At 35.7% G+C, this 26,394-nt stretch overlaps 2 protein-coding genes and 1 long non-coding RNA gene across 4 annotated transcripts; 2 read left to right on the top strand and 1 right to left on the bottom strand.

The window, feature by feature from the left end:
- The first annotated feature begins 870 nt into the window (after positions 1-870).
- On the top strand, positions 871-5,262 carry LOC148836750 (uncharacterized). Of its 2 annotated transcripts, none has more exons than XR_016090992.1 (4): positions 871-1,118; positions 4,039-4,159; positions 5,002-5,069; positions 5,165-5,262. It is a non-coding gene; the product is annotated as an uncharacterized LOC148836750 (long non-coding RNA). The 2 variants fall into 2 exon arrangements; XR_016090993.1 differs by lacking the exon at positions 871-1,118 and adding an exon at positions 3,127-3,269.
- A 4,928-nt stretch (positions 5,263-10,190) lies between these two features.
- Positions 10,191-17,684, top strand: LOC148836749 (uncharacterized). Its single transcript, XM_088914855.1, has 6 exons — positions 10,191-10,533; positions 12,841-12,915; positions 14,058-14,168; positions 14,535-14,676; positions 15,070-15,184; positions 17,436-17,684. Exons 2-6 carry the CDS (start codon positions 12,846-12,848, stop codon positions 17,574-17,576), a joined length of 579 nt encoding a protein of 192 aa, XP_088770981.1. The 5' UTR covers positions 10,191-10,533; positions 12,841-12,845; the 3' UTR covers positions 17,577-17,684.
- A 5,618-nt stretch (positions 17,685-23,302) lies between these two features.
- ccl20l (C-C motif chemokine ligand 20-like) lies at positions 23,303-25,957 on the bottom strand. Its single transcript, XM_088913414.1, has 4 exons — positions 25,843-25,957; positions 24,634-24,751; positions 23,884-23,961; positions 23,303-23,631 (listed from the first exon to the last, which is right to left on the bottom strand). The coding sequence occupies exons 1-4, from the start codon at positions 25,919-25,921 to the stop codon at positions 23,565-23,567; spliced, it is 342 nt and encodes a 113-aa protein (XP_088769540.1). The 5' UTR covers positions 25,922-25,957; the 3' UTR covers positions 23,303-23,564.
- Positions 25,958-26,394: the final 437 nt, after the last annotated feature.

Genomic DNA, 26,394 nt, shown 5'->3' with positions numbered 1-26,394 from the left:
AGATACTTAACCCAGGCATATTGATAAAAGACTACAAAAAACAGTAGTACAGTCCACACTTATTTGTATCCTTCATTCACCAGTTCTTTCATTGCTTAGGTAGGAATTAGAAAGATCAATACAATAATCATAATTTTTCATAGTGGGACAAGCTCAATTGTTTCTTTTTCTTTTTCTTAAGAAATGAAACCAACGCACCAGATGTTCAAACTTATAAAGCATCATAGTGACTAACTATGGTAAAGATCTGTGGGTGTTATGACATGACAGCTATTTGTAAACTTGAGTGCTAACAGAAATATTACATAGTCATCATGAACATTAAAATACAGAATAGAAACACAACTTCCAATGAAGATGCAAATGTGTCATTACTTTATTACTACTGAATTTAATTTGACAGCATTATGTGATAAAACACTCATGTATTTATAAAACAATTTTAACATTTTTCAAACTTTTTCCTCCAAATTACACAGCAGTAACATGCCTGACATATTGTGTAATCTGAAATTTGCTTCTTTTTTAGTAGGTCCCCAGTTGCCTTCATCTTTGTAGACATCCTACTGAGAGCTTTTTTAGGAAGTTTAATATTCTTATATTAAAATCCCAGACATAACATATTATATACCTTTTTAACTCATGAGAAAATATTTAAATCGTATTTTCTGAATTGTTCCTGCTGCTCCTGAGAGATTTTGAGGCATAAAACGCTTTAACAGGTTTTGCAGCCTAATCATTTCAGAAGTGGCATCGTCTGGGACAAGATATGAAAAAGGAGGCGGAGCTGTTGTTTTACCACTTTGACATGCAGACCACTTTCCAGCCCAGCTATTTCACACTTTGTCATCTTATGAGGCCTTTTTAAAAATAAAGCTCTGAATGACGTAATTCAGAGCATCCATTCCTGTTAATGTACGTACATTGTTTCCACTTTATGGTTTACTTTACTTATATATGGCAGAAAATTACTTGAGCCCATAAAGCAGCAATTTTATTTTTTGAGGGTACTGTACTGAAAGAATTAGAGAAAATGAACTCAGCATGGAGCAGCAAGCTTTGCCGTCTAGCGTTAATCATCTCTCTTGTTGGATGTGTGGCTTTGGCATCTGCCAATTGTAAGTATTATTTTTTTAGTATTTTGTAACTTTTCTGACATGCATCTGTTGCAGAAGAATCATTTTGCGATGTGATGTAAAAAATGAGGAATGTATTGCCAAAAGAGTTCAACAAAATGATACACACAGTTAAGCCATTTTTCTTATAAGCCTACCTATTGATTCACATGACATATTTCATTCAGATGTATAAAATGCAATTTCTTTCATGATAAATGTACTTCATGGTAAGAAAGTTTCTCTGAACTATTTTAAAAGAAATCGACAACATAAGTTGTTGTGTAGGGTTGGGTGCTGCTGTCTTTTTTCAACTGCTGGACTATTTTTATGACATTTTGGCTCAGTTGCATTCAACTTCCACTGCCTTAATATTAGCCTGGGACACTTCTATTGATGTAAGCTACAGCTACATTGATGCAGCTACAGAATTTTCCTTCAAGGCTTCGTTTTAGTTTCTTTTCTTGTATTAAAAACTGTACTGCATTTTGTGGTGTTTTCACATGCTGTGTATTTTGCAGTACATTTGTGGGAATGATGGTGGCACGTTGGTTAGCATCACTGCCTTGCAGGGCTGGAGCCCTGGGTTCAATTCTGGACCTGGGGTGCTCTCTGCATGAAGTTTGTATATTCTCCTTGTGTTCACATGGGTTTATCCCTGGTTTCCTCCCTCAGTCCACAAACTGTGCCCTGTGATAGACTGTTGTCCTGTCCAGATTATATCCTGCCTTGTGCCCATTGCTTGCTGGGATAGTCTCTAGCTCCACTGCAACCTGGCATTGGATAATACAGTTAGAGAATGGATACATGGATTTGCAGGGATTATGCAATGATTGTTTATTTTCCCCCTCCTTAAGGAAGGTGTTTAAAATTGAAAATAAAAACAATTGTTCACAAAAATAACAGGTTTACCCAAGGTAGCTGTAAATATGTGTGTTGCGCATCGCACTATTGACAGCTAAACATACAGTACTCTTAAAGTCCCTCAGCAACAAGTGCCAGGAGGAAAATGCAGTTTCACTCTCTGAAAGTTAAAGGGTTATGAAACAAAAAAAACATCAACTCTTCAAACTCTTGAAAATGAAAACACAAACTGATGCAAGATACATAATACGTGCACAGACTCTCCAATTCATCTACAATTCATCTGTTTTTGAGATTTGTTGAATTAAACCTATATAAGTTTAATTCAATTCATGAAATGTCTGATTGTGTTCATTATAATTAAGCAAAAGTGTAAATTAGGTCTGAAGCAAAAGGCCTCCTGTTAAACTAAACCAGTGTATTAGTACTATGCCAGGATCTAAAAATAGAAATTAGATCTACAAACTCAAAACACAGAAATATATAAATAGACTGAAAGGCTGCTTAAAGGAAAATGTCAACAACATTTGCAGAATATGGTAAAGCCACAGAAAGATATTCATCTTCATTTTCACTTACTGTAGCTTCAGTTTTATAAAACCACACGCCTGAAATGTGTTGCTAATACCAAAACTGTAAAGCACAATTCTGTACATTTGATATAAGAAATACAAAAAGAAATGGAGTATTGTTGTGTTTAAGTTAATTCTGTATCTGATTGCATTGCAAGTCTCTATACTAAAATTATTAAGAATGTATTAAGTTTAATATCCAAACAACTTACTGCTCACACATTAATACATCAAGGCATTATACCGTAGGTTACCAATTTGAGAGAGCTACCACGCTCAAGGGTATGACAGTAGTATCAGGTGGATTAGAAGAGGAGCCTTGTAACAACAGTTATTAATAAGTGTTCTACAACATACAGATTATTAATAAAAAGGCATTTTAATGCACTGTGACTTCTATTCAAATTTGTCCTTCTGTGAAAACACATAAAATGCTACCAAACCAGACTACCAAACCAGCAAAAACAACTATCATTAGCTTGTCATTTCCTGGAAATTTCACACTTGTTGTATATAGAGAGCTTTGCTATAAAAGGAAATGCTGCGTTGAAGTTTTACATCACATTCTTGACCGGCCATTTAGATACAAATAATTTTGTTGTATCATAATAAGCAAGGGAAATCTCATAAAACATGTATCGTTCTTTTAAGTTTTCTTTCTTCCCAATCATAATCACTTTGGTGATAATTGGCTCTGCTGCAGTCCTGGCTGCTTCAAGTAAGTACTAAATACTTCAATATTCTGTTACTGTTTGACAAAACAGAACTCTTTGGATTTTAAAACCAGGAGGGATAAAGGCTTATGTTCATATTATAGTATGTTGAAAAAATGCTTTGTAATAATAGTATGAAAGAACAAAAATATATATTTTCTTGTTTTTCTTGCTTTGGGACAGAAAGTTACTTTCCCATCATACAATACTGTCACACATACAGTAAGAATGAAAAATTGATGTCTTAAATTCCATGTCCATTGAAAATGTGGTAGAATCAGCACATTTGAGAAGGATCAGGTACTTGTATATTTAACATTCTGAAATACTTTTCACTTTCCATAATAGATTGTAGGACAGTACAAATTTAATTATATAAAAACACTTACATTTCTTTAGTTACTTTCCCATCATACAATTTCCCATCATACAATACCTTTGCCTACTGCCCTGTCTCTCTCACACCTGAAGAAGGCTCCACGGCCGAAACGTTGTGTTCTCTTTCTTCTTTTTTTCAGCATGGAATAAACCTATTACTTGTTCCTTTGCAGCCTACGCATGCTGACGCAGCTACCCACCTGAACTACATTTCTTTAGCCTTGTTACATTTACTAAAAAGGTTCTGAAAAAAAATCTAAGATCTTTGACCTTGTGAAAATCAAAAACACAATCAGTATTCACAGTGGCATACTGTATTTCCACTTTTTGTGGAGTGGCCATTTGAACAGAAGTGCTTTTGGAAAGAAACAATGACACATTCCAGTTTTCTTTCAGATCGCAGACCAACTAAAGTCACTACCAGCTGCTGCAAGGCTGTATCTAAGACTCGGATTACAATCAACATCACTGGCTATAAACTCCAGAATGCACTGAAGCCCTGTGTGGAAGCAGTAATGTAAGTCTGATGACCTTTTGATCTATATCTATATTGAGCAAACTGCAGTATGTCCACAATTTGGCAGCCAGAATCCTTACCAGGTCTAGTGAAAGTGTTCACAATACTCCTATCCTGGAGTCCTTGCACTGGCTTCCGGTCAAATTCCGTGTAGACTTTAAAATCCTCATGCTCACCTATAAGGCTCTGCATGGCTTGGCACCTCAGTACCTGTCTGAACTATTATCGCCCTACTCCCCACCTCGCAACCTTCGCTCTTCAAATTCTGGTCTCCTTACTGTCCCCCAAGCCCGTCTACATTGTATGGGTGACAGGGCCTTCTCCTGTTATGCCCCCAAGCTCTGGAACTCTCTGCCCAAGGATATCAGAGAGTCACCTTCTTTAAACTCATTAAAATCCAGACTCAAAACCTTCTTCTTTAGAAAAGCCTTCACTTAACTGTTCCATTCTTCACCCTTCTGCTTTTCTTAGTACCACCATCCTCAGTCTCCCCTGTATATTATATTTTATGTATTATTTTTATTTATTGTTGTTCTTATTCTGTAAAGCGCTTTGAGAAGCCACCTTTAAAGGTGCTATATAGAATAAAGTTTATTATTATTATTATAATTTAACAAACATCTTGCGAAGGGGATCTGCATTGGTCTCAAAGCATTGAGGTTAATTATTTCTGTAGTTTCAATTTTGTGTGGTTGTGGTTTAATATCAGATTAGGATTCTGTAATCTGCAGTGGAACTGAATCAATAATAATATGAGGCCTATTTAGTGTCTCCCAGAATGACAAATCACTCATTTTATCTCATGTAGAATTAAGATGTTTCATGTTTTTTTTTCTGGATAGTTTTATTACACCGGATGGGCACGTGTGCTCTGACCCTACAGCTCGTTGGGTGAAAAAGAAAATTCAAGGTATCATAAATGCATTTTTGCATTTACTGTGATGTCTTTATATAACATGGTTTGAATATGTACAGTATGTCTTACTTTGTTTTTATTTTTTTCAGAGGTTCCAAGGATTTCGGGCTAAGAACCCAGCCTTAAAGGATTGTTAAATGCACGTATATATTCTGTTCTATTTAAAAAATGTGCTTATAGTATATAATACCTGGAAGAGAATAATCATTTTATTTTGTTTGCTTGTTTTTTATGCAGTTGCAGGATTTATTAGATATTTAAGGTAAATAGCATTGCCATTATAACCGACTTCAAGAGATTTGGAACTGATAAATAATAAAGTTCTGTGAAGTAAATTAGCATAAAATTCTTCTCAGTGTAGGTTTTTCTTTCTGAAATATCAAGTAACAGATACCTGTGCTGTAACACCAGACCAATAATTTGTACTGCCTACAGAACCTCTGTAGATTCCATTAATCAAAGAAAAATGACCAACGAACTTGATTAAATTTTTTATTATATTTATTTTCTCATAGCTTAATAAACAATCGTGCTTTGCTCTTTTATCTATAGTCATGAATATTGCAATCATTAGAGTCATTATGGTTTAGGAAGTTGTTTACAATTTTTATGACTTATTAAAAATTCAAAAATACTTTTATTTACTTATTAAATAATAATAAATGCACTTGATATAATACTTTTGTGTCTGTGTTTGTGTCATTCTTTTATTTTTTTCTTTACCAGAAACATTCAATATTTTTGTTCAAGTGGCTCTCCTGATCTGAACTAAATTGTTATTTTTTTATTTTTGATAACTTTGTATATAACCAAAATATTTTTAATATTAATATGCCAAAATAACGTTTAGCACTTTTTAAGTGGTTACAGTGCAGGGTGTCTATAAATGTGTGTCTGCGTCTGATAAAAGATCCATATAAAATAGGCACTAGATATCAAATTGTAAGCCATAGTCAGTCAAAGTAGTACATTTATTTGGATTAAAAACGTTAATGGATAGAAAACAGTACAGATAACTAATGAAAGCTCACATGGGCGTTAAGTTTAATTAGTAAACTTCACAGGCAGATTATATCAAAATATGCTGACCAGTAAACACTGTAGAATAGAACAGACAACATAAATTTATTTAAGATAAGATTTAAGATTCAAGCTACAACAAAGTTTTTGGCAGATGAGATTTAATTAGGACAACTGTAAAGTGTACATTTTGTTAATGCTACATTTTGCATTAAAAAAAACATCACTGTAAGATGGAAAACACTGATCTTGAAAAGGCTTATGAAAAGGCCTTAGGGGCTTACAATGAAATCATTTTCATCTTCTAGATGATGTGTTCTAGATGAGTCTGGAACTAGCTACCCATATGAGAAGATGAAAAAAAAGAATATTTTCTCAAGAGAGGAGAAGAAGATTCAGTTAAGTCCTGCAGTTATCTCATTGATTAGAGGCTACTCTTCAAATTGATTTCATAGTAAAGGGAAAATTTTACATTCAAACTACTCATACTCAGCCAACACCTGTTGAACAATCTTTAATGGGTTTAAGCTGTTGGATCCTTAACCTTAGTGTCTTTCAAGAAACCACTGTGATATCCTCACACTAATTTGCAACAAATAGCACTTATGTTGTTCTAAGTCAACAGCTATGTCTCTCACTCCATGATAGTTTAAGTTCGTTCATGTTATAGTGATACACGTTGCAGGTTCTTCTGCGTTGCATACCAGATATTGCATACTATGTGTCGGATAATACAAATAAAATGTTCTTAATATTTTTTTAACATTTTAGTCCATATAAGCAAATATACTCAGAATGGGTGCCAGACAAGTCTAGCACATCATATTGGTTGACCACCGAATCTTCAGCTGGTAAAACTTGAAAAGGACTTTATTGGGACTGTATATACTGTGGGATTCTTATCTGCTTCCTGAGTTCTTGCATAGTACTTTCCTGTTTCCTGTTTCTTTCATGTATAATTAAAGAGTGCAGCACAGTGGTTACCATTGCTACCTTGCAGTGCTGGGGCCCTGGGTTGAATTCCAGACCTGGGGAGCTGCAGTATGTGTGTGGAGTTTGTACTGTATGTTCTCATGGTTCTCCGGGGGCTCTGGTTACTCCCACAATTCAAACAGCATACTGGTAGGTTAATTGGCTTCTAGTAAAAATGCCCTAGGTGTGTGTGTGTGTGTCTCTGCTCTGTGATGGACTAGTGTCCTATTCAGGGTGTACCATGCCTTGAGCCCGTTGCTTACCCTGAGACCCTGAACTGAAAGAAGCAATTAGAAAATGTTTTGAATTACGACTTGGCTAATCACAACACAAACTAATGATACAGATTTGTCCAACAGATTCTGGTTTTAATATTCATATTTGTGTGTAACTATACTCACAATTTATATTTTTAAACAATATGCATCATTCAGCCATGCCTACACTAAGGTCAATGAAAAATGTGTCAACTTACAGTCAAGTTTTAGACTAATGCAACTCTCATATCTAACCTCATACCATACCTAACCTTGACCAGTTTTTCTCCTGATCTGAACCCAATAGGGAACAAATCACAGTCAGTAAAAGGCAGCCTTGACTCAAAAGACTATGTGACGGTGATGACAATTCTTCTGAAGGTTATACTCATTACAAACACCAATTTACTGAAGTTTTCATTCTGACTGTATGTCTTTATTTCTTATAGAAATTATCATGCAATAACAATGATATTCTACCCAACAGAAGTGATATTTAATTGCTTATTTTAACTGCTGTTTTCTCAGAAATGCTCATGATTACTTAATAGGTAATACATGCATCAGTACATGAGTTTTTAATGCAATGTTTCTCATTAATGCCAAGAAATCATGAAGCAAAACCACTGTGACCCCTCTATCACCCATCACTTAATATTTAGGCAGTGTTTTTTATACACTCATTTTCAGCTGTTGTCCATATAAATAACCATTTCCTTTTGATTTTGTTTTATTATTATTTATGCTAAAACACCTAAAGCCAAAAGTATCTGAGTTTTTAAAGTTCTTTCACTTCTTAACCTTCCCAAATAGCCCCATGATTGAAGAAAGAACTACTGTACATATAATTTTAAGTTTCCTTTGATAGTTCTGCATACATTTTTATTAGACAAATCAGGAGACATCCTGATTAACTTTATCTATTTGATCGATTCTTTGCAATTAAAATTTTTTAAATAAAAACAGTATTCTATTTATTCATTTGTGCTGTTTTAATGCTTGTGTTCCTGCATTTCCTTGAAAATACTGTACTTCTAAAAAACAAACAAATCCACAATTGCTTTGAAATTTCATTTAGTCTCGATGGAATAAAGTGATCTCTTTGCCTACAGTTATATAGCATTTGTCTTCTTTAATTTACACTAAAAAAAATTTACAGGAAACATCCTTTGTGCTTTCACATCAAAAAAATGTCCAAGTCAGTGTCACACTTTTTTTTTCTTTTTAATATTACAGAGGAATGGTTAAGTCTTTCAGAGCAAAAACTCACTTCTGTGAAAAACCACATTTTAACACGTTCACACTTTTAAAAAAAAAACCATGCACATCTTCTAATAAGCAATATTACCTACATCAACAATACTGTTTGCATTTTTTCTGTTCAGTGACACCAAGACTACATAACAGCTGAAAGAGAAAGAAACTAAAACAATAATATATTCAGTGTGCAATACTCATATTAGGAAGTCAACAATGTATTTATATTATTTGTATTTATTAAATTAATTTATTATATTAGTTATTTTATTTATAATAAATAATTTAATTTATTAACATAAATTAGGGAGCAATACATTAGTGCAGTGATTAGCATTGCTGCCTCACAGCCCTGGGTTCAATTACGGACCTAACAACAGAATGCTTCATAAAAAAACAACTGAATTTTAAAAACCAGTACATGTAGTTCAAAGCAGAGTTTGAAACTCTTTATGGTTATGTGGTGTATCGGTATTCACCTTTAGAATAAAACAGTCTATAAAGTTTGGTTTAAAAAGTTAGACAATTCTAAAGTTTTCAGCAATAATAAAAGTAATTGGATTATTATGTAATCCAAGCGACTAATGTGTAGTATAAGGAAGGTTTTATCTCAATGTGTTTGGAGTGTCAGGGTATTTCTTTTAACTAACTTCAGTATTTCAACCTGCAGTGCTGTCACTGACTACCAATTTGGATCTTACCTTAGTTGTGCTACCAGGAGCTCATAGATGGTTTGCAGTTTCTGAAGCAACTATGTACAAAAAGCACCTCTCATACAATAATCATTCTATCAGGGTACCAAATTTTAGAATTTCAACATGTTTCAAATACTGAAAGTGAAGAGAACAGAATGATGAAGACGATTCAGAGATGGGGATTACTAGGAGGCCATGATTGGTAAGGGCCAATGGGAAATTTGGCCAGGATGCTGGGGTTACGCCCCTAATCTTTTCGAGAAACATCCTAGGGTTTTTAATCACCACAGAGAGCCAGGACCTTGGTTTTACATCTCATCCATAGGACGGCGCCTATTTTACAGTATAGTGTCCCCATCACTATACTGGGGCATTAGGATCCACATAGACCGCGGTTTTTTGTTGCACAGAAAAAGTGTTATACAGTACCAGATGATTATTCCACACTGCACTAGACTAACACTAGATTAATAACTCCTGCATCCACTCAGATGCACAGGCTGTGATTGATAAACACAGATCAATAAGGAAGTTAAATGATTTTACTAACTCCACCTACTTGTGGATGTGACCATACTATAATTCTTCACCATGAGCTATAACATTATTTAACATATTCCAGGAATGTCTTTTAAGACCGACTTTTACTTCATGTGAGACACAATCCCTGCATGATTATTAGCTCGATCTTATCTATATAACTTTTCTACACTTTTAGGAAGACGCAGCAACTTGTGAAAAGTGTTTTTTCACAAGTGGTGTGAACTCATTGACAGCGCGCCTTGTGTTGCGTCTGAAAGCAGAACACAGCCAGCCCTGCGAAAATAGTCCAAAGTTACAGACGACGAATTAAAAATACCAAGAGGAAGGTCAGGAATAAGACTACTGTGCCACCAGCTTCTACCAGACACTGCACAGTTTAATAACACTTGCTGTATCACACGCCACTCTTCTCTAAGCACAGAGAGTAATATACAGAATTTCATGCAATCAGGTTTGTCGGTTTAACCGATATTATTCATACCAGTAGAAGTTTTTTGGTATCTTATTCAATTAATTGATCTTCGTAACTCGATTTACTTACTGTAAATATAGCCCAACCCCCGTCCTCTTATAAAAAGGGGACATTTAATGAACTAAGCAAATAATAAAAAAGACTCGTCCCGCCACAGGAGCCATGGATACCGTGCGCGTGCTTCCAGCTTTCAACTTTTTACAGCAAGTTTTGTGAGCGCGTCCGTTGCGACTTCTATATTGGTGAGTATCGCTTGTTTTTTTCAGTTGATGTGGTTAAAAGTAGGTTCTTGTAATGTGGATAAGTAACCTTGTGTGGGCAGAATAACCAGACTGTGTACAGTACAGTATATACATATTTAAGGAGCTCCATTTATTGTTATTTTGAAAAAAAGACATTTAAACAAGGTTCTTAGCACAGTTTACTTTTTTAAAATCAGGTCTATTAAAATTAGAAACACTAAATGAAAGAACGAAAGAATACAGTCTACAATAAATGAAAGACACGGGAAGCAGTTAGAGTTGCTAAGCAGTTTCTTGATTCTTGTTTTTTTGGACAAGACTGGTAAGCTCTAAATCCAGTTAGTCACATTTTAAAGATTGCCAGCACCTGTAAACTGTCTATTAAACAATAATTCTGTTTTAGAAAACAATAAGAAGAAGGCTGAAGAATCCTTAGATTTTAACTTGTTTTAATTTAGTCCTTAATGATTAGAAATTATCAGAAAGAAAGTTTCAATTAATCTCAATAGACAATTTCAATAAGTGCAGTTATTAAACAACAAATGAATATAGGAAAATGTAATAGCAGTCTGCTGTCACACAGATTTCCTGTGTGAGAGTGCTGATGATTCACATTTCTTGACCACAATTGAGGTGAAAAGCTTTTCTTTGTTCCTGAGGACCCTCAAGGCAGTCTCTGGGGTTCCCCTTACTGAAACCCCCGACACAAAACAACATGCCTGTGATGTGCCCAACAGTTACGGTATATATACAGTATAATAAAAACTCTCAGCAACACCCACTGTAGACTAGACCATACGCTGGAAACCAAATGATTGATTTTTTTACATGGTTAAAATTATATACTGTATATTATCCATCCATTTTCTAACTGCTGTATCCAGTTCAGGTTTGCAGAGGAGCCGGAGTGGTATACGCTCTGGATGGGACACCAGTCCATTGCAGGGCAGACACAGACACAGACATGCCCACACTCACACCAGGGCCAGTTTTCCCAGAACATACAGTAATTAAACTGCCAGTATGTCTTTGGACTGTGGGAGGAAACTGGAGTACCTGGAGGAATCCCACACAAACACAGGGAGAACATATATACTCCACACAGATTAGCACCCAAGGTCCAGAAGTGAACCCAGCTCCCCAGCACTGTGAGGCAGCAATACTGACCACTGTGTCACTGTGCCACCCTAAATACTGTACAGTATACTGTATATTAAATATTTACAAAAAATGTATCAAGTTCAGGAAAACGAATGACAGCTTTTTTATTGTCCTGTTTTTGGTGACAGTTGTTTCTTAAATCAGGACAGTAACTGAAGTTTCTTTGGAGTTTAAAAAAAAGAGTACTTTGTATGAGCTTTTTGTACAAAATTTTGTATAGGACTGTATTTACTAGTCCTGCCTCATACACTGTACACAGGTCATTGCTGTATTATTCTCAACAAACAGTGATAAATGCACTTTCTGTTTTCTTTATTATTGCTTATATTATTAGCTATGCATATTTTTAATTGTTGTATTACTTTCAATAGATTGGTCAGTACATATCTTCTTTGGAAACACCAGTTCTCATACCTCATCACGCTGTTTATTTGTTTTTAAGTCTAACATTATTTCCACTGGTTAACAGCTACAGCATAGAGATACTTAACGCTCTTACAACATTTCTATACATTTTCACCACTTCCAGTCCAAAATTCTCACACATTAATCTGGTCATCAGCTCCAAGTATTACAATGCTCAACTGCACGGAAAGATGTCTGCAATATGTGTAACAACAGCACTTACACCTTGTAGTCTGCTATTGTCAGATCTCATAAGCTTTGCAAGGGTGACCTGGATAGTACAGGGATTGGTGACTTCAGAGGAAAGACAGGTCTCTGGTGTAAGAGGCATTGGTGGATCTGTAGGTACAGTAGCACTCTTCTCTTTGGATGAGATTACAAACCAATGTCTTAGTATAGTAACAAGGGACACTGTGCTGTGGGAGAAGCTGTCATTCTGATGAGACATCAAAGAGCTTATCTACTAGCTATAATTAAAGATCCCACAATAATATTCATAAGAGTAGCAGTGTTAACCCCAATGCCCAGGCAAAATTCCACTCTGTTCAGTTTGATCTACTAAAATTCCTTCTTAATTCAGTTTGCATTAAGGTTCAGTTGAACAGAAATTTCTCACTTCTCTACCTGATCACTTGATTTCTGGGGATTTATCTGACAGATTGTATTTGACAGTTTGGTCAGGTCTCCTTCCCAAGTGATAATGTACAGTACTGTAGTTTTCTTATCTTGTTTCTATTTCAGTCGCAATGGGAGTCCAGCTTTCTTACCCACTAGTTCAAGAACCTGAAAGTTATGAGGATCCTGATTTTGATGAGGGTAATTAATTACGTGTTTAATACAGTATTATCTTAATTGCTTTTTCTCTTGTGTATTTGTTCACTGATAACTTATTCAGCATTTGACTGTGTCTTACGACTAATTATATTTAAGTAATGTGTTTTTTTGTGTTCAGAATTGCCTGTTTTGCATTTGTTTCGCTAATCTTATATTTAGTAACATAGGCCTAGAAAATGTTACCATCAATTCATCTTTGAAAAGACATTTTCTCATTTTGGAGTAATTAATGTGTGCATGTCTTCATTACTTAGTATCTTACTTTTGCACATCCTGCAATATTAATTTTATTGATTTATATTTTTGGCCACTTTGAAGAATTAAGTCCCTGAAGTGAATTTGATATCTTTTGACATGTTGCAATTGGAGTAATTTATGGTAAGCACTGGAATAAATAAGTGGAGATGACCGGAGTTGAAGGACAACCAGGTAGTTGTTAAGTGTAAGCAGGAAGACACACACAAAGTTTAGGACTTCATGAAAAAGAGAAGCTGTGCTGTTTCAATTCAGCTTTGCAGCTCTGACATCTTGTGGCAAGGGATCATACCTGCAGTTTTTATTTAATAGATTGATTAAATGCATCAGAGATATTCTTCTGATATTTTCAATATCAGAACATCAGAAAGTCCACCAGTGAGAGGAGTTCATTTTGTTTTATACTGTAGTTCTTTAGACCCCTAACCAGCACTTGTTGTACAGTGAAAAAACAGGTCTGATGTTCTGCTGAAACCAACACTGGCAAAGATCAATTTAGAGCAGCCAGTCAAATCTACTCTGTATATCTTTGGGAGGTGGGAAGAAACTATGCAAATATGGAGAGAATATGTAAACTCCACACAGACAAATACTGACTATGGAGCTGTGAGGCAGTATTTCTATCCAATATGGCACATGGGTTTGTATTTGAGAGTGAACTGATATAGTGCAAATTTAATCCATGATTTTTATGTAATATGTTTAATATGTGTTAGCATAATGTTGAAGATGCTAAAAGTCTCAATATTGAGTAATATGTAATACATAGTTTTTTCATGATACTGTACGTCCTCTCTGTTAACATTATATTTATACAACCAGACTCTACCAACTGTGTTCATTTGAATCTACCAAACCTTTATCCCCAGATTCTGCACAAACTGATTTTGCACTTCAAATACATAATATCAACTTGGAGTTCTGTTCTGAGATTGTTCATCACAGGATTCGCTCAGTAGCAGAACAATCCAAATTTGAAGGTGAATATATACGGTAAAGACTTGATAATCAAAAGAGATATATATAGAGACTCCATATATAATGTTATCTGCATCTAATTTTTTTGTATTAATGTGTCATGTGTTTAATGTGATGATAAATTATTTAAATAATGTTGGACATGTTCACATTTCCTTGATAAATTATTTACTGTAATGTATATACCTAATGCAAGTTTCATGGCTAAACATACAGTAACAGCTTCTGTTCTTTTGTGAATTTTTAAAGGAAAAGCTACAGTATGTCTCCATTAGGTGCATAATAACATCTTTCTGGAACTTCCCAGAAGTCCTGGATGATTTTTGGATAGACATATTGTATGTTCTAATCCACATTTTCTTTCATAGAATTCGAGCTCAACTGGCAAACAAAGGTTGTTGAACTCCAAAAGCAGTACCCAGATTGGTCAAATGAGGACATCTTGAATCTTAAGTTGTTGTTTGAAATGTTTGATAGGAACTGTGACTGTGTGTTGGACTTCTATGAAATGTGAGTTGACAACATTGTGTGTGCCTCTCTTACTGCCATTGCACTTGTGTAGTGGTCATTTTTTTACTGAATAGCTGACTTGATACTTGATATAGACTTTATATTGATTACTTAAAGCAATAACTTCGTTTTTGCTCTTGTAGACCATCATGGTTTCCACATGATGGCAGCTGCATAAGAGCACTAGCCTCTCCTCCCAGCTGTGTATTAAATGTATCACTCAAGCTGACTAAAACAGTGTAACTAGTCCTGTTTTTCTCACCATTAGTTTAGGTCAAATATAATTTGGTTTTGGTTAAACAAAAAGTATCACAACTTGAGTATACTAAGTAATATTTTAGAATAAACCCTTCAGGATCCCAGAACTTGACTAACATTTCTGTACCTTTGCAGTGACACAGCCCTGAATGAAGTTCATGATGCATCCAGTGAAGAAGAACGCAGAATGCTATTTGAAGAATGTGCCAAGGAAGAACATGGCTCACTAAATTTTGAGGAATTTCTTCAGGTCAGTTCTAGGCTTAGCCAAGTAATATTACATTACAACTTTGAGGATCTGAAACATTTGTAAATGTACAGTGACTCTGGTAACAATATAAATGTAATACACTTAAAAATTCTGTAAAATTGCAGTAAACATTTTTTCACTATGATTTTGGGACGTGCATTGTTGTATCAACTTCTTGCAGCACAGCAAGAAATAGTCCCAGCTTGGCATTGTGGAGAGCTGGCGAGTAGTAATTACCATTGCAATGCAACTACTGTAGACTACAATTGAATGGGATGTTTGAATGCCATGCATTCTATACAAATCAGAGCATTCAAGTTCACTCCGTGACACCCAGCCTCTCATACTGTACATCTCAGATCAACTCTTCAATAATCTGGCTCTTAGACCTGCATGCTCTGGAAAATGTCAACTCCACAAACTCCACATAACCCATTTAAAATATTCACTAAGACTGGTCACAAAGAATATTCACAAAGAATACTGGTACATTAAACTGAGTTTAACCGTAAATACCTCATTTTCAATCTTCACTTCTTTAAATTACACATTACACAGAGTAAATTACACAGAGTCCATTGCAACTCTGTTTCCTCATGTGGAATTTCACTCCATCTGAGTCCTAATTACTCATTCAAAGCAGCTACAATATGTTTGATGAAAAGATTCTTTCATTTAGCCACTCTGCAAAATTCTTCCTTGCAAAATTGCTCAAGCTGGGTCAGGTTAGATGGATAGCAAGTTTGAGGTCTTGTCACAGATATTTGATGGGATTAAGGGATTAAGGTCAGGATTCTGACTGGGCCTCTCAAGGCTCTTGCAGTGTACTTTGGGTCATTGTCCTGTTGAAAGACAAACTTCCTCTCCAGTTCGAGCGTTTTAGCAGAGGGTAGCAGGTTTTTGTCCAGGATTTGTCTGCAGTGTGCACCATTCATCTTCCCATGGATCCTGACAAGGATGCTAGTCCATGCTCCTCAAAAGCACCCCCTTAACAAGATACTTCCACCGCCATACTTCACAGTGGGGAAGGTGTGACCTGGCTGGTGTGCGTCGTTTGATTTGCACCATACATACTGCTAAGCATTCATGCCAATTCTTGTCAGACCACAAGACTTTCTGCCACATCACTGCAGTATCTTCTAGATGTTTTACAAACTCTTTGCGGGCAAAGATAATATTTTTCCAGCCAGGACTTCCTTGCAGCATTCCCATAAAGGCCCTTTTTGTGGAACGCCCTGGGAACTGTTGACCCATGTACAGTACATTATCTTCCATTGCAATCACTGTCTTCTGTACCTGCTCTGATAAGTGCCCTTCTTGTCTGGCACCTAAGTTTAGGGGGACGGCCTGATCTAAGCAGCATGGCTATAGTTTCATACTTCTTCCACTTCTGTACAATGAATTGCACTGATCCCCAACGGATGTTCAGTGCCTTGGCTATCTTCTTGTACCCTTCCCCAGATTCGTGCCTCTCTATAATCATATCTCTGACTTGTTTAGAATGCTCTTTCATTTTAACTTTAAGTGCTTTTTTGGGGGGGAAGTCTTTACCAAGCTGTAGAACCTCACAGAGAGAGGTATATTTATATTTACAAAAGAATTGACAACAGGTGATCCACAAATTTCTTACACAGGTGGAGTCAATCAACAAATTGTATGATTTTTGAGGTAATTTATTGCACCTGTGCACATTTGAGCTTGCAATTACAAGGGGTATAAATACTTTTTAAATGTAATCATTTCTGTTTTTAATTTTTAGTAAATTATTGAAAGATTTTGGAACATTTATTTTGTGTTAACATGGTACTCAATAATTTGTGGATCAATACCAAAAAGCTTACTTCAGTCTATTTAAAATTTAGAACTTGTGGCAACAAAACATGAAAAATATGTTACTGAATACTTTGTCAAGGCACTGTATAAATGAACTAACTGTTTATGATTTGATTATTCCAGCAATCTAAAGTTACTTGAAAGATATGTAGAAGCATTTTATTAAGATTTTTGTTTTGCCTGTTTTAAATTGAGGCTTTTGCTTCACTGAATTTGCTAGTTTTATTTTTCCCCTCAAAAATCTTGAATTTATCTACAGATCTTGAAACACATATGCACAAAATTTCAATTAACTCTTTGTTTTCTGTGTGTAATGCTATATGTGGTCAAATTCAACAAACCATGCACATTGCATTTTAAGAGGGTGGCTCTGTGTAAATAAATCAATAACATAATTCTTACTCTGTTAATTCCACAGCTAATGTATACATTGAGACAGCGGACAGGAGTTAGTAGAATGCCTGCTAACTTGATTAGTAATGATGCAGGCACTGGGGAGATGATCAGCATTGTGAGGAGAATCGACACTTTTCAGCAGATGTGCTATGGTGTCTTTTAAGTCGCAGATGTCTGCAGAAACACAGTCTGTTTCATAATTCACAATGTAAATGCGTTGTTTTTCTGTAAGTTTTTGCGTTAAGAATAAAAAAAATGTTTACTGTGTAAATCCCATGTATAAATGTTTCTGGTAAATCAGTTATACATAAATACTGGCACTTTCCAATCCATTCCAGTGCCGCTCGTCACCAAAACCAGCTCCTTAGTTACATAACTCAGTTAACATTAAGACAAACATTTACAGAACTGATTGTGCCAGCAGCCTGCAGTGGCATGAATTGAGAATATCTGGCATTCGAGGAAAAGGAGTGCTGCAAGCTACTGTATGTCATTTTCAAGATTTCCACTAGGTGTCACTTCAAGACTGGTATGAAAATATTGCATATGACAAGTAACAGTATTGCAAGTCTTTTTGTTAGATGTAGAAAATGTCTATTTTCTCTTTTTTTACTTGTTTAATTCTTTCAAGAAAATAGTTAACCATTAAACTAAGTTTTATGATTTTTAACAAATGGAGAGCTTTGCCACTATTTTACAGGGTTTGGTCAGCATTATAGAAATAATGTATATTCATACATACATTCATTTTCTTACCACTTTATCTAATACAAGGTTGTGGGAGAACAAGAGCCTTTCCCAGCAAACTGTGGAAATATACTGCCCCAAAAATTAGACTGTGTGACAAATATGACAAATTTATAAACAAGGTTGATCACACAGTTGATGTTCCACATATTGTATTTGCACAGTACTGAAGTCAAGCATATTTTGCACATGAAAACCTGTTAAAAAAAAGACATTTAATTTGATTGATTCCTTTAATCGCATATGCAAAGCATAAATCCATTTTTTTTTTCATTTTACCACGCACCTTAACTGTGCAGTTCTTAAGAAGATATGTCAAGGAACCATAAATTCATAACAAGAAAGCCTCTACCCTACACACAGTGTTACTAAACTTTTCCAATAATAACAATAATCAAACTTTGGGTTGGCTTCAAACTGCAACGTACCGAGGAACTGCTGGAAACCACTTCAACACTTTTAGTACACTTCTGAGACATTACAATACCAATCACAATGCCAGCAAATGGCTGTATTCAGGATGACCGCATGTAATGACGCTGGCACAAGACGAATGGATCAGGGTCACACAGTTCTCAAAACTCCCTTGAAAGGCACCTGCAACAGCCAGAACATGCCAACCTGTGAGGCGAATACTGTATCTTGCAGTCAGTCATAACGCTAATGGTGGCCACCACACTAGATACTGTCATTTGAAGAGCTTTTACACCCCTTGTTCATGTTCATTTAGCATTATAAGTGCTCTGAAACGCACTCATACAGTACATACAATTGTATTATTATTGTTCTAACTATTAGGTGAAAAATTGCATGGCTGAGGTATACTGTATGTAATGTTTCAGGCACACTGCCTCCATTGTGATTTAGTTATTTTGTTTCTCATTATGTTCTTCAGCAGTGCACCATTTTGAGCTCCATTCTATGCAGTTTCTTTTTTGGGTTAGTATAACTTTAAAAGAATGCCTTTACATTCTTTGATTAAGCATTACATTTTTGTACACTAAAAAGTAGTTGTCCTAAATTCTCAATGATTCAGTAACACTTACTGTAAGTTTTAAGATCCGCACCCACTGTTCAAGTTTCAGTTTGAATCGCTAGACTGGTAAAGTTGAAAAGCTCTTAAAACTTGATTGAAGTTTTTTTTTACCATTTGACTTCTTCATAATTTGTCTTTTTTGTAACCATCTACATTTTTGTAAAATCAACTTTAATACGAGGCAAATGTACATGTGAGAAGGATTTAGAAGGGTACAACTAGTAAAAAAGTTAGTGAAAATGCACTACACATAAATATCTATCTGTTCCCTGTAAAGTGTGAAATTGTCAATATCTAATGCAAGTAAATCAATCAAAATAATAAATAGAGTGCTTATTATAATGAAAACCTAGATGAAGCAATTTAAATTAATGTGACATAATATATTAATATATATTCCACTGTTTAGTAAAATTAAACACAATCATACTCAGATATACTTATTAACAGTATTCAATTAAAGCCCATAATGAAAATAATATGGTAATTATCTCGGGTAATTAAGTGGGGGCAGTAAACTCAAATGCCATGTATATCTGGTTCATTACATTTAGTGATACTTGATGCTGGAGCTTAGAATACAAATGTGCCCAAGTAGATGTCATGCTTAACCATATACTATTAATATCAAATGGATTTACAGTAAGTGTGTGTAAGAATAGGGTTGTGCATACAGTACGGTATACATGAAATTTCAGTATCCCACATTAGAATATAAGCATGGAACAAATGTTTTAATGTGTATTTTGTTTTTCTTTTTTAACATTTATGTTCATTGAAATGTTCCTTATGTTAAAGTCCAATACAGAACATACAGTATGTTCTGATTGATGTTCTGCAATGGAGCTGTACCAAAATACAGAATTTTTACATCGTATCATAAAATACAGGATATCTGAACGTGTTTCCATAATCTCCTTTTGAGGCAAAGGTTGAAAGGTAAAGTAACATTACTTCTAATGCAGGGAGGTTAACACTTTAACCACTTATGCCACAGAAGCACTTCTAGGGCATACGACATTGCTTACTATTCTAGTTGGACCTTTGTGGTCAATATGTTAATGATCACACAGTACTTACATTTCTTAACAAGTTTAATTTGTAATTAAATGTGGTTATAGTATGGATATAGTGCAAAAGTATTCACAACCTTCCAATAATGTCCAATTTTGTTGAGTTACAATGATGTGTACACTTTGTTTTCCGAGTTAAATTTAAATGAATAGAATGTGTCAATATGTTGTGAACCCATTAACCCCAACCAGTCTGATAGTGTGTGAGCACGTGTTCAAGGAAAATCCTGACACGTGAAGTTGGTAAAAGCTTATCCAAAAAAACTCATAGCTGTAATTTCTCCAATAAGGTGCTACAGTACCATATAGTATGGACTCAGGGGATGAATACTTATAATATGTAATAATATGTGTTGAGTTTTCTTTGCTGCCTTTTCTGTCTGGCACTTAACTTATTTTACTCATAAATAAGTTCAGTTTGAGCATTTAAGTTTTGATTAAAAACATTCAATAACATTTATTTTAAACAACGTGTATACAATATTTGGCAATTCAACAACATGGGACATGACTGGAAGGGTTTTGCAAGACACTGTGTATACAGTACATTACCTTACCTCTTACATCTGAGACATCAACATTTCACATGCTGTGTATTTATACAACTTGGGAAACTTTATATTTTGTATTTTTATGAACTTGATTTCCATTACAAGTTTGGTTCTCTATGTTTGATCTTTAATATTCTACAATTTCTTCCACTACCTAGTGTACTCTCTCACCAAAAAAGAGATCAGTGATAAGATCAGAATTTAAATAAGCCCTAGTGATTTCTTTATCTTTCGTCTGATATTTAAGCAAATGTTGTTTTATCATTCATCAAATGGGATTTTTCATTCAGTGAAATACTGTACTTTATTCTGAAAAAAATCACAAAAATAAAATCCTATGTTGGATGGAGTTGAGTAGCCTGTTAGTACATGAAGCAATTGGCTAAAATGGCATCTTTAGGCAAATGAGTAAAGTAGGAAGATATCTAAATTAAGACTCGAACTACAAACAAAACCGAAAAAATGCTTATTAAGCACAACAGTTTCCAATGTGGGGTTGAAAAGATGTGGGCAGGTTTGAGCAACTCTACTAAAAATCCAGGTCACCAAACCTCATATACCTTCAAGACAAACAGTGGTTATACAGAAAAAAATGCAGTGTAAGATTTTTCTTCAAATGACATGGATTTAATTGAATTCTTTTAGAGAACAGTAGATGGAGAGACATTTTTACACTAACCTCGCATTTACTTGTGTTTTTTATACTATCTATTGCAAAATGTTTTTGCTTGTATACTGTATATGTTTAATTGTATCTTATTTTATATCAATAGCTTCATAAAACCTTATCACAGATAATAAAATGGTTAGGAATGCAACCCTCATTCCTCAAAAGAGAACAATATCTCAAAAGTGGTATATAGTGGGCTTTAGGTAGATTGAGCTGGTATATTTAAGGTGCTACAGATGTTCAGGTGGAATGTATAGTATGCAGAACACAGTGATCCACCCCTGACCCTGAGGATATCCTGTAACTGTGGTGTTTTCGGCCTCTTTGACATATGAACCCACATAGGGCTGCTGAAGAAAACTTGTAATCTGGTATCCACGTTTCTCTTTACCATTACTTTGAAAAATGGAATGTTCCAAATGGAAACTACACTATATACCCAAATCATCATGAGTGAGGCCAGGAAAGTCATGAGAACAGTGGAGATCTGGTCACCTTAGGCGTCCTGTCACGATCGTAATCCCTCCTCTTAAGGGCACTCCGGCCCTTTCATATTTTAGTTGAATACTTGCACCTGCCCCCTTATTTAAGCCTGGCGCTCTCGCAATTCCTGGCTCAGCATTGGAAGACGGACGCCTGGAATCCCGCCCACCAGCGGCGTCCTGACCATCTGAGTCCAGGGCTCGGAGCACCTGGCCTCATTAATTCAGTTTTATTCCCTGTCCCTGTTCCGGATCCCGTTCCGGATTTTAACCTTGTTTGTATCGTCTTGGATGGATCCCCCGGTTAAGGACTTTGGACTGCGCCCCGGATTTCCCCTTTTGGACTGTCTGGATCTGTTTGCCCTTGCCACTGTCGTCACGCCCCCCTGTCTGTCTACCCATCCTATCCTGCTGTACCTTCCCCTGATGTCCTTCTCCACTTACTGTACTTCTGGATTATAGCACCTGCACAATGTCCTGAACTACGCTTCACGGGAGCCTGGACTGGCTCCCGTTACACATCCAGTTTCAAGCATTGCCTTTCTCATGGACAGAGCAAGAGCTTATCACGTCTCCTAAAAGTGTGTGGTGTAAACCATAGTCAACTGTAACACAAGTGTTTGCCATGCATATTAACATGTAATAGTGTACACGATCCACTGGGGCAAGCACAGTCTGGACAACATTTGGACAGTGCAATAACTTTGTCAGGGTTTCCAAAAAGGGCCAAGTTAATAATCTGGTTTTGTTTTTGTGTGATACATAAATCATATAAAGTAAGAATTTATACACTATGAGACATACAGTATGTCATATATAACAAGAAAGTAGTATATGATGTAATATTCATTAAGCCTTACTGAGACATTTTCCCAGAGAGCCAATCAGACCTAATCTGCATGCTTTAAAAGTCCACATTAACATCATCGGTGCTGAAGGATGTAATCAAACAGGACTCTGGAACTGTTGTATTGTTAATCACTATTCTAATTGCCTACTGTACACAATATATATGATACAAACTGTACAACATCTTTCAAACAAATGTCTTTTTTTGTTACAATGCTGTTCAGTCTCCTCTATAATTTTAAATTAAGGTACACGTGTTTGAATGTTCCTTTCCTACACTCCAGAATATCTCAGTACACTAAGTTTTAGTGTGGGGAATTCCCAGTACAGCCAAAAAATTAGAAGCTGTTACAGTATTGCATCACACACCTTTATTGCTCAATCAGGGAAGTAGTTGATATCATCTTGCAAGACAAATATGCTGTACTTTTTTTCCCTCTGTAAAAAAATGGGTATTTACATAGACACAATTGCATCTGAAATCTGTCCATTTTTCTTTATTCTCATTAAAGGCATTGCATTTCATTAATAATGTAGCACAAGTAAATATATGTTCACAGTGAAAAATAATGCTGGTTTATTCTACTTAATAGCTTATATGCAGAAGTAATAAAAATAAAAAATGGCATTGAAGCTGAAATGAAATATGAGATGCTTTGTGTGGCCTTGAGCAGTAGGGTTCCAAGGAATTTCGTGAAGAATAAAGGTCTTTAAAGCTTTGTCACTCCAGAATTTGCAGCGTGTTACTCTGTATTTTTCCCATCTTCCTCTCCAGTAGATGTGGGCTTAGCCATATTCTTCAGTCTGGAGCTATTGACACACATGGACGGGGTTAACACATGTAACAGAAACAGTTATGTGAAGTTGCTGAAAATATGAAGTTGCTTTATGGTATAAAACCAGTAAAAAAAGGATAAAAAGCAATTTACAAGTCTGCACTTTAATTATGTACTGCACTATTTATCTGGCTAAAAACCATCATGGTGTATCGGCATCCATTTTAAACCACTATCAGTCTTGCATGAAAGATACTGTATTATAAGTAGGCAAATTTTACTGTACCTTAGATGCTGCAGTGCATTCTTAACCCAGGTGTCTTTCGCACTTGCACAGATTTTCTTTCCACGGTAGGTGTAGAAACTGTACATTTATTTGAAAAAAGTCACAGAAATTCAGTTTGGTGCTTTTTCTTAAGAAGAGTGGTTAACCACAATAAATATAATTTCCATGTTTAAGTACATCTCATCTGTTTTGATGGGTTTTGCACAGAGATGTTGTGGGAAAAGCCCACCTGCAGACAGGAGGCTTAGCCAGCCCTATTTTCTTTTAAACATACTGTATTTACAGCTTGTCAAAGCTGACTTACAGGAGTAGCTAATGGAAGACATGCTGTAGGAAAAAGCAAACCACGTGATGCTGGTCATCAACGTGGCTTTGGTATTACTGAGTTTCGTACAGTAAGAGGAGGTTTATTTTAACAGTACATGACTCTAATTCACTAGCTTTCAATTGACGTAGTATATAAAAACATGTACACTCCAAACTCCAAAAAATTGTTTTTTTATTTAACCCTTGATAAGTGCACCCAGTTGATTCTGCTATTGTCATTCTATTTACTGGACAGCACCTCTGTGATCTCTGGGTGTGCATTACTTATTCTGATTGTACTTAATTAACATGAAATGCTTAGCTGAAAAGGGTATTATAGCTCAATAGAACTGTCATGCATTTTAAAGATTCAGGATAATGTAGAATCCCTCAAATAGGCAGGACTTTCATGAGTAGTATATATTTAGAGAATATTTTACATACATGATCGCATCTAATCTACAGACTTCCAGGGAACTCTGCTCATAATATCCTTTAATCAACTTGAAAGGCACTGGTTTGGTGGTGTAATTAATACAGCAGTCAAGGTTGAGTGGTCTATCTGCAAGACATAAACAACAAATGAAAGCATCAGTATGTGCCTCATCTTTTTAGCCAATGTGAAAGACAGAGATATCTACAGTTTGGTACATGTCAAAAGACTTAAGCTTAGAACTTCCAGAGAAACACTCAAATAAACAAAACAGCCAAAAAACAACAATAACAAAAACTAAAATCTGACATTAAAGGGAAGATAAAGATAAAGTGACTGAGAAAAGATGTATTGAAAGGTACCTCAGTAGCTGTAGGAGTAATAACACCCATACCGTAAGTACAGTATACATAATTATAACAATCACTAGTCTTACACTAATTCCATACTTTAATAGTAATAGACAATTAATAGACATGAATTAATTAATAGATAATAGACGTTAATAGTAGTAATGAGACTCCAGTATGACCTACGTTCACAGAAAAAACAAATGTGTGTTTGTACATGATCATGATTATTTTCCATTTTAAACTGTATCATACGGGTGAGCCACCCATGCAGTGTCAGTTCTCCTCACTGCCTCCCACACCTTAGTAAGGTGCTTCTTATGATACCTGCCCATCAGCCCCAGTCCACTAGGTGCAAACAAACCCACACTCCTATAGCAATTAACCCTTATCCCACAGAAATCTCTCCTGTAGCTCCCACAAACATATTTAGTACTCTAAGCCCCTTAAGCTACTTTGTTGTTGTTTTTCACTTGCCACTGCAAGCATGATAGCAGTAGATGTGGTTTAAAGAGCAATGTAAATGTAAACAGAAGTTATTAATCCACCACTCACTACTGGGACACACGCAATGACAATTTAGAGACCCCACTTGGCTTAGGCTGGTCTTCACAAGGGAACCAGAGCACCTGGAGAAAATGTGAGGTCTGTAATCCAACCCCAATGCTGTGAGACCATGCCTGACAGGCCCGGTACCATAAATAAATAGTCACTGTATATAATAATTAAGACGCAGCAGCCTTTTACAAATCTGTTACTTCTAATACTGAGCAAATCACTGGGATGTTTGTTTCGCTCAAAAACGCTTTTCCTAATTTTATTGTACCGTAACATATGATCAAGTTCAACAAAGACAGAGCAAAAACTCACATGCAAATGCTTTCTCAAGAGTGATGATTAGAAAGAGGCATGACAGCAGGGCAAGAGTGAACAGGCTTCTCTGAGACATCCTGTCGGTTAGAGAAATGGCTTGGTTGGCTATGTGCACTTCAAGCTCATGTCACTTTTATAGAAGCCTTATGGGCTGGGGGGATGGTGTTAGTGGCTGCTGTTGGTCTGCACGAGCTCAAGGTCTTCACATGATGTCTGAACACATCCTGTCTCAGTTCAAAAAAGCATTTGAATTTGGGAAATCCAAGACGTTCTGAAAAATCTCAAAGGCACAATAAGCACTCATTACCATTTAAAAAGTATTCTGCCACTGGCACAGTTTTCACTATAAAGTTTGCAGTCAGGACATTCAAGTAGCCTTTAATGTTTGTTGAGCACAACCTACTCCACACATTCAAAGCAAGAAATAACTGAAAGAACTGAAATAACTGAAAGAAAGAATATGAATAATGAATATGACAGAAAAATTAAGTCATGATTGCGTAAGTACACAAACCTTTTGCTGTGGCAAGTATAAATTAGTTTAGGTGC

The sequence above is a fragment of the Atractosteus spatula genome, chromosome 4 (assembly GCF_055471065.1).
Source record: "Atractosteus spatula isolate fAtrSpa1 chromosome 4, fAtrSpa1.hap1, whole genome shotgun sequence".
NCBI classification, from domain to species: domain Eukaryota; kingdom Metazoa; phylum Chordata; class Actinopteri; order Semionotiformes; family Lepisosteidae; genus Atractosteus; species Atractosteus spatula.
The sequence above is the reverse complement of the archived record's forward strand: the minus strand, read 5'-3'. Positions and strand labels throughout refer to the sequence as shown.

Excerpts from the sequence above, each read along its gene's own strand:
- LOC148836749 (XM_088914855.1), top strand. The coding sequence starts at position 12,846 with ATGGGAGTCCAGCTTTCTTACCCACTAGTTCAAGAACCTGAAAGTTAT. Across the intron at positions 12,916-14,057 it reads GGATCCTGATTTTGATGAGG|ATTCTGCACAAACTGATTTT; the intron begins GTAATTAATTAC and ends CTTTATCCCCAG. Across the intron at positions 14,677-15,069 it reads GTGTTGGACTTCTATGAAAT|TGACACAGCCCTGAATGAAG; the intron begins GTGAGTTGACAA and ends GTACCTTTGCAG.
- ccl20l (XM_088913414.1), bottom strand. The coding sequence starts at position 25,921 with ATGTCTCAGAGAAGCCTGTTCACTCTTGCCCTGCTGTCATGCCTCTTT. Across the intron at positions 24,752-25,842 it reads TCTTGAGAAAGCATTTGCAT|ATAGACCACTCAACCTTGAC; the intron begins GTGAGTTTTTGC and ends TATGTCTTGCAG. Across the intron at positions 23,632-23,883 it reads AATGCACTGCAGCATCTAAG|CTCCAGACTGAAGAATATGG; the intron begins GTACAGTAAAAT and ends GTGTGTCAATAG.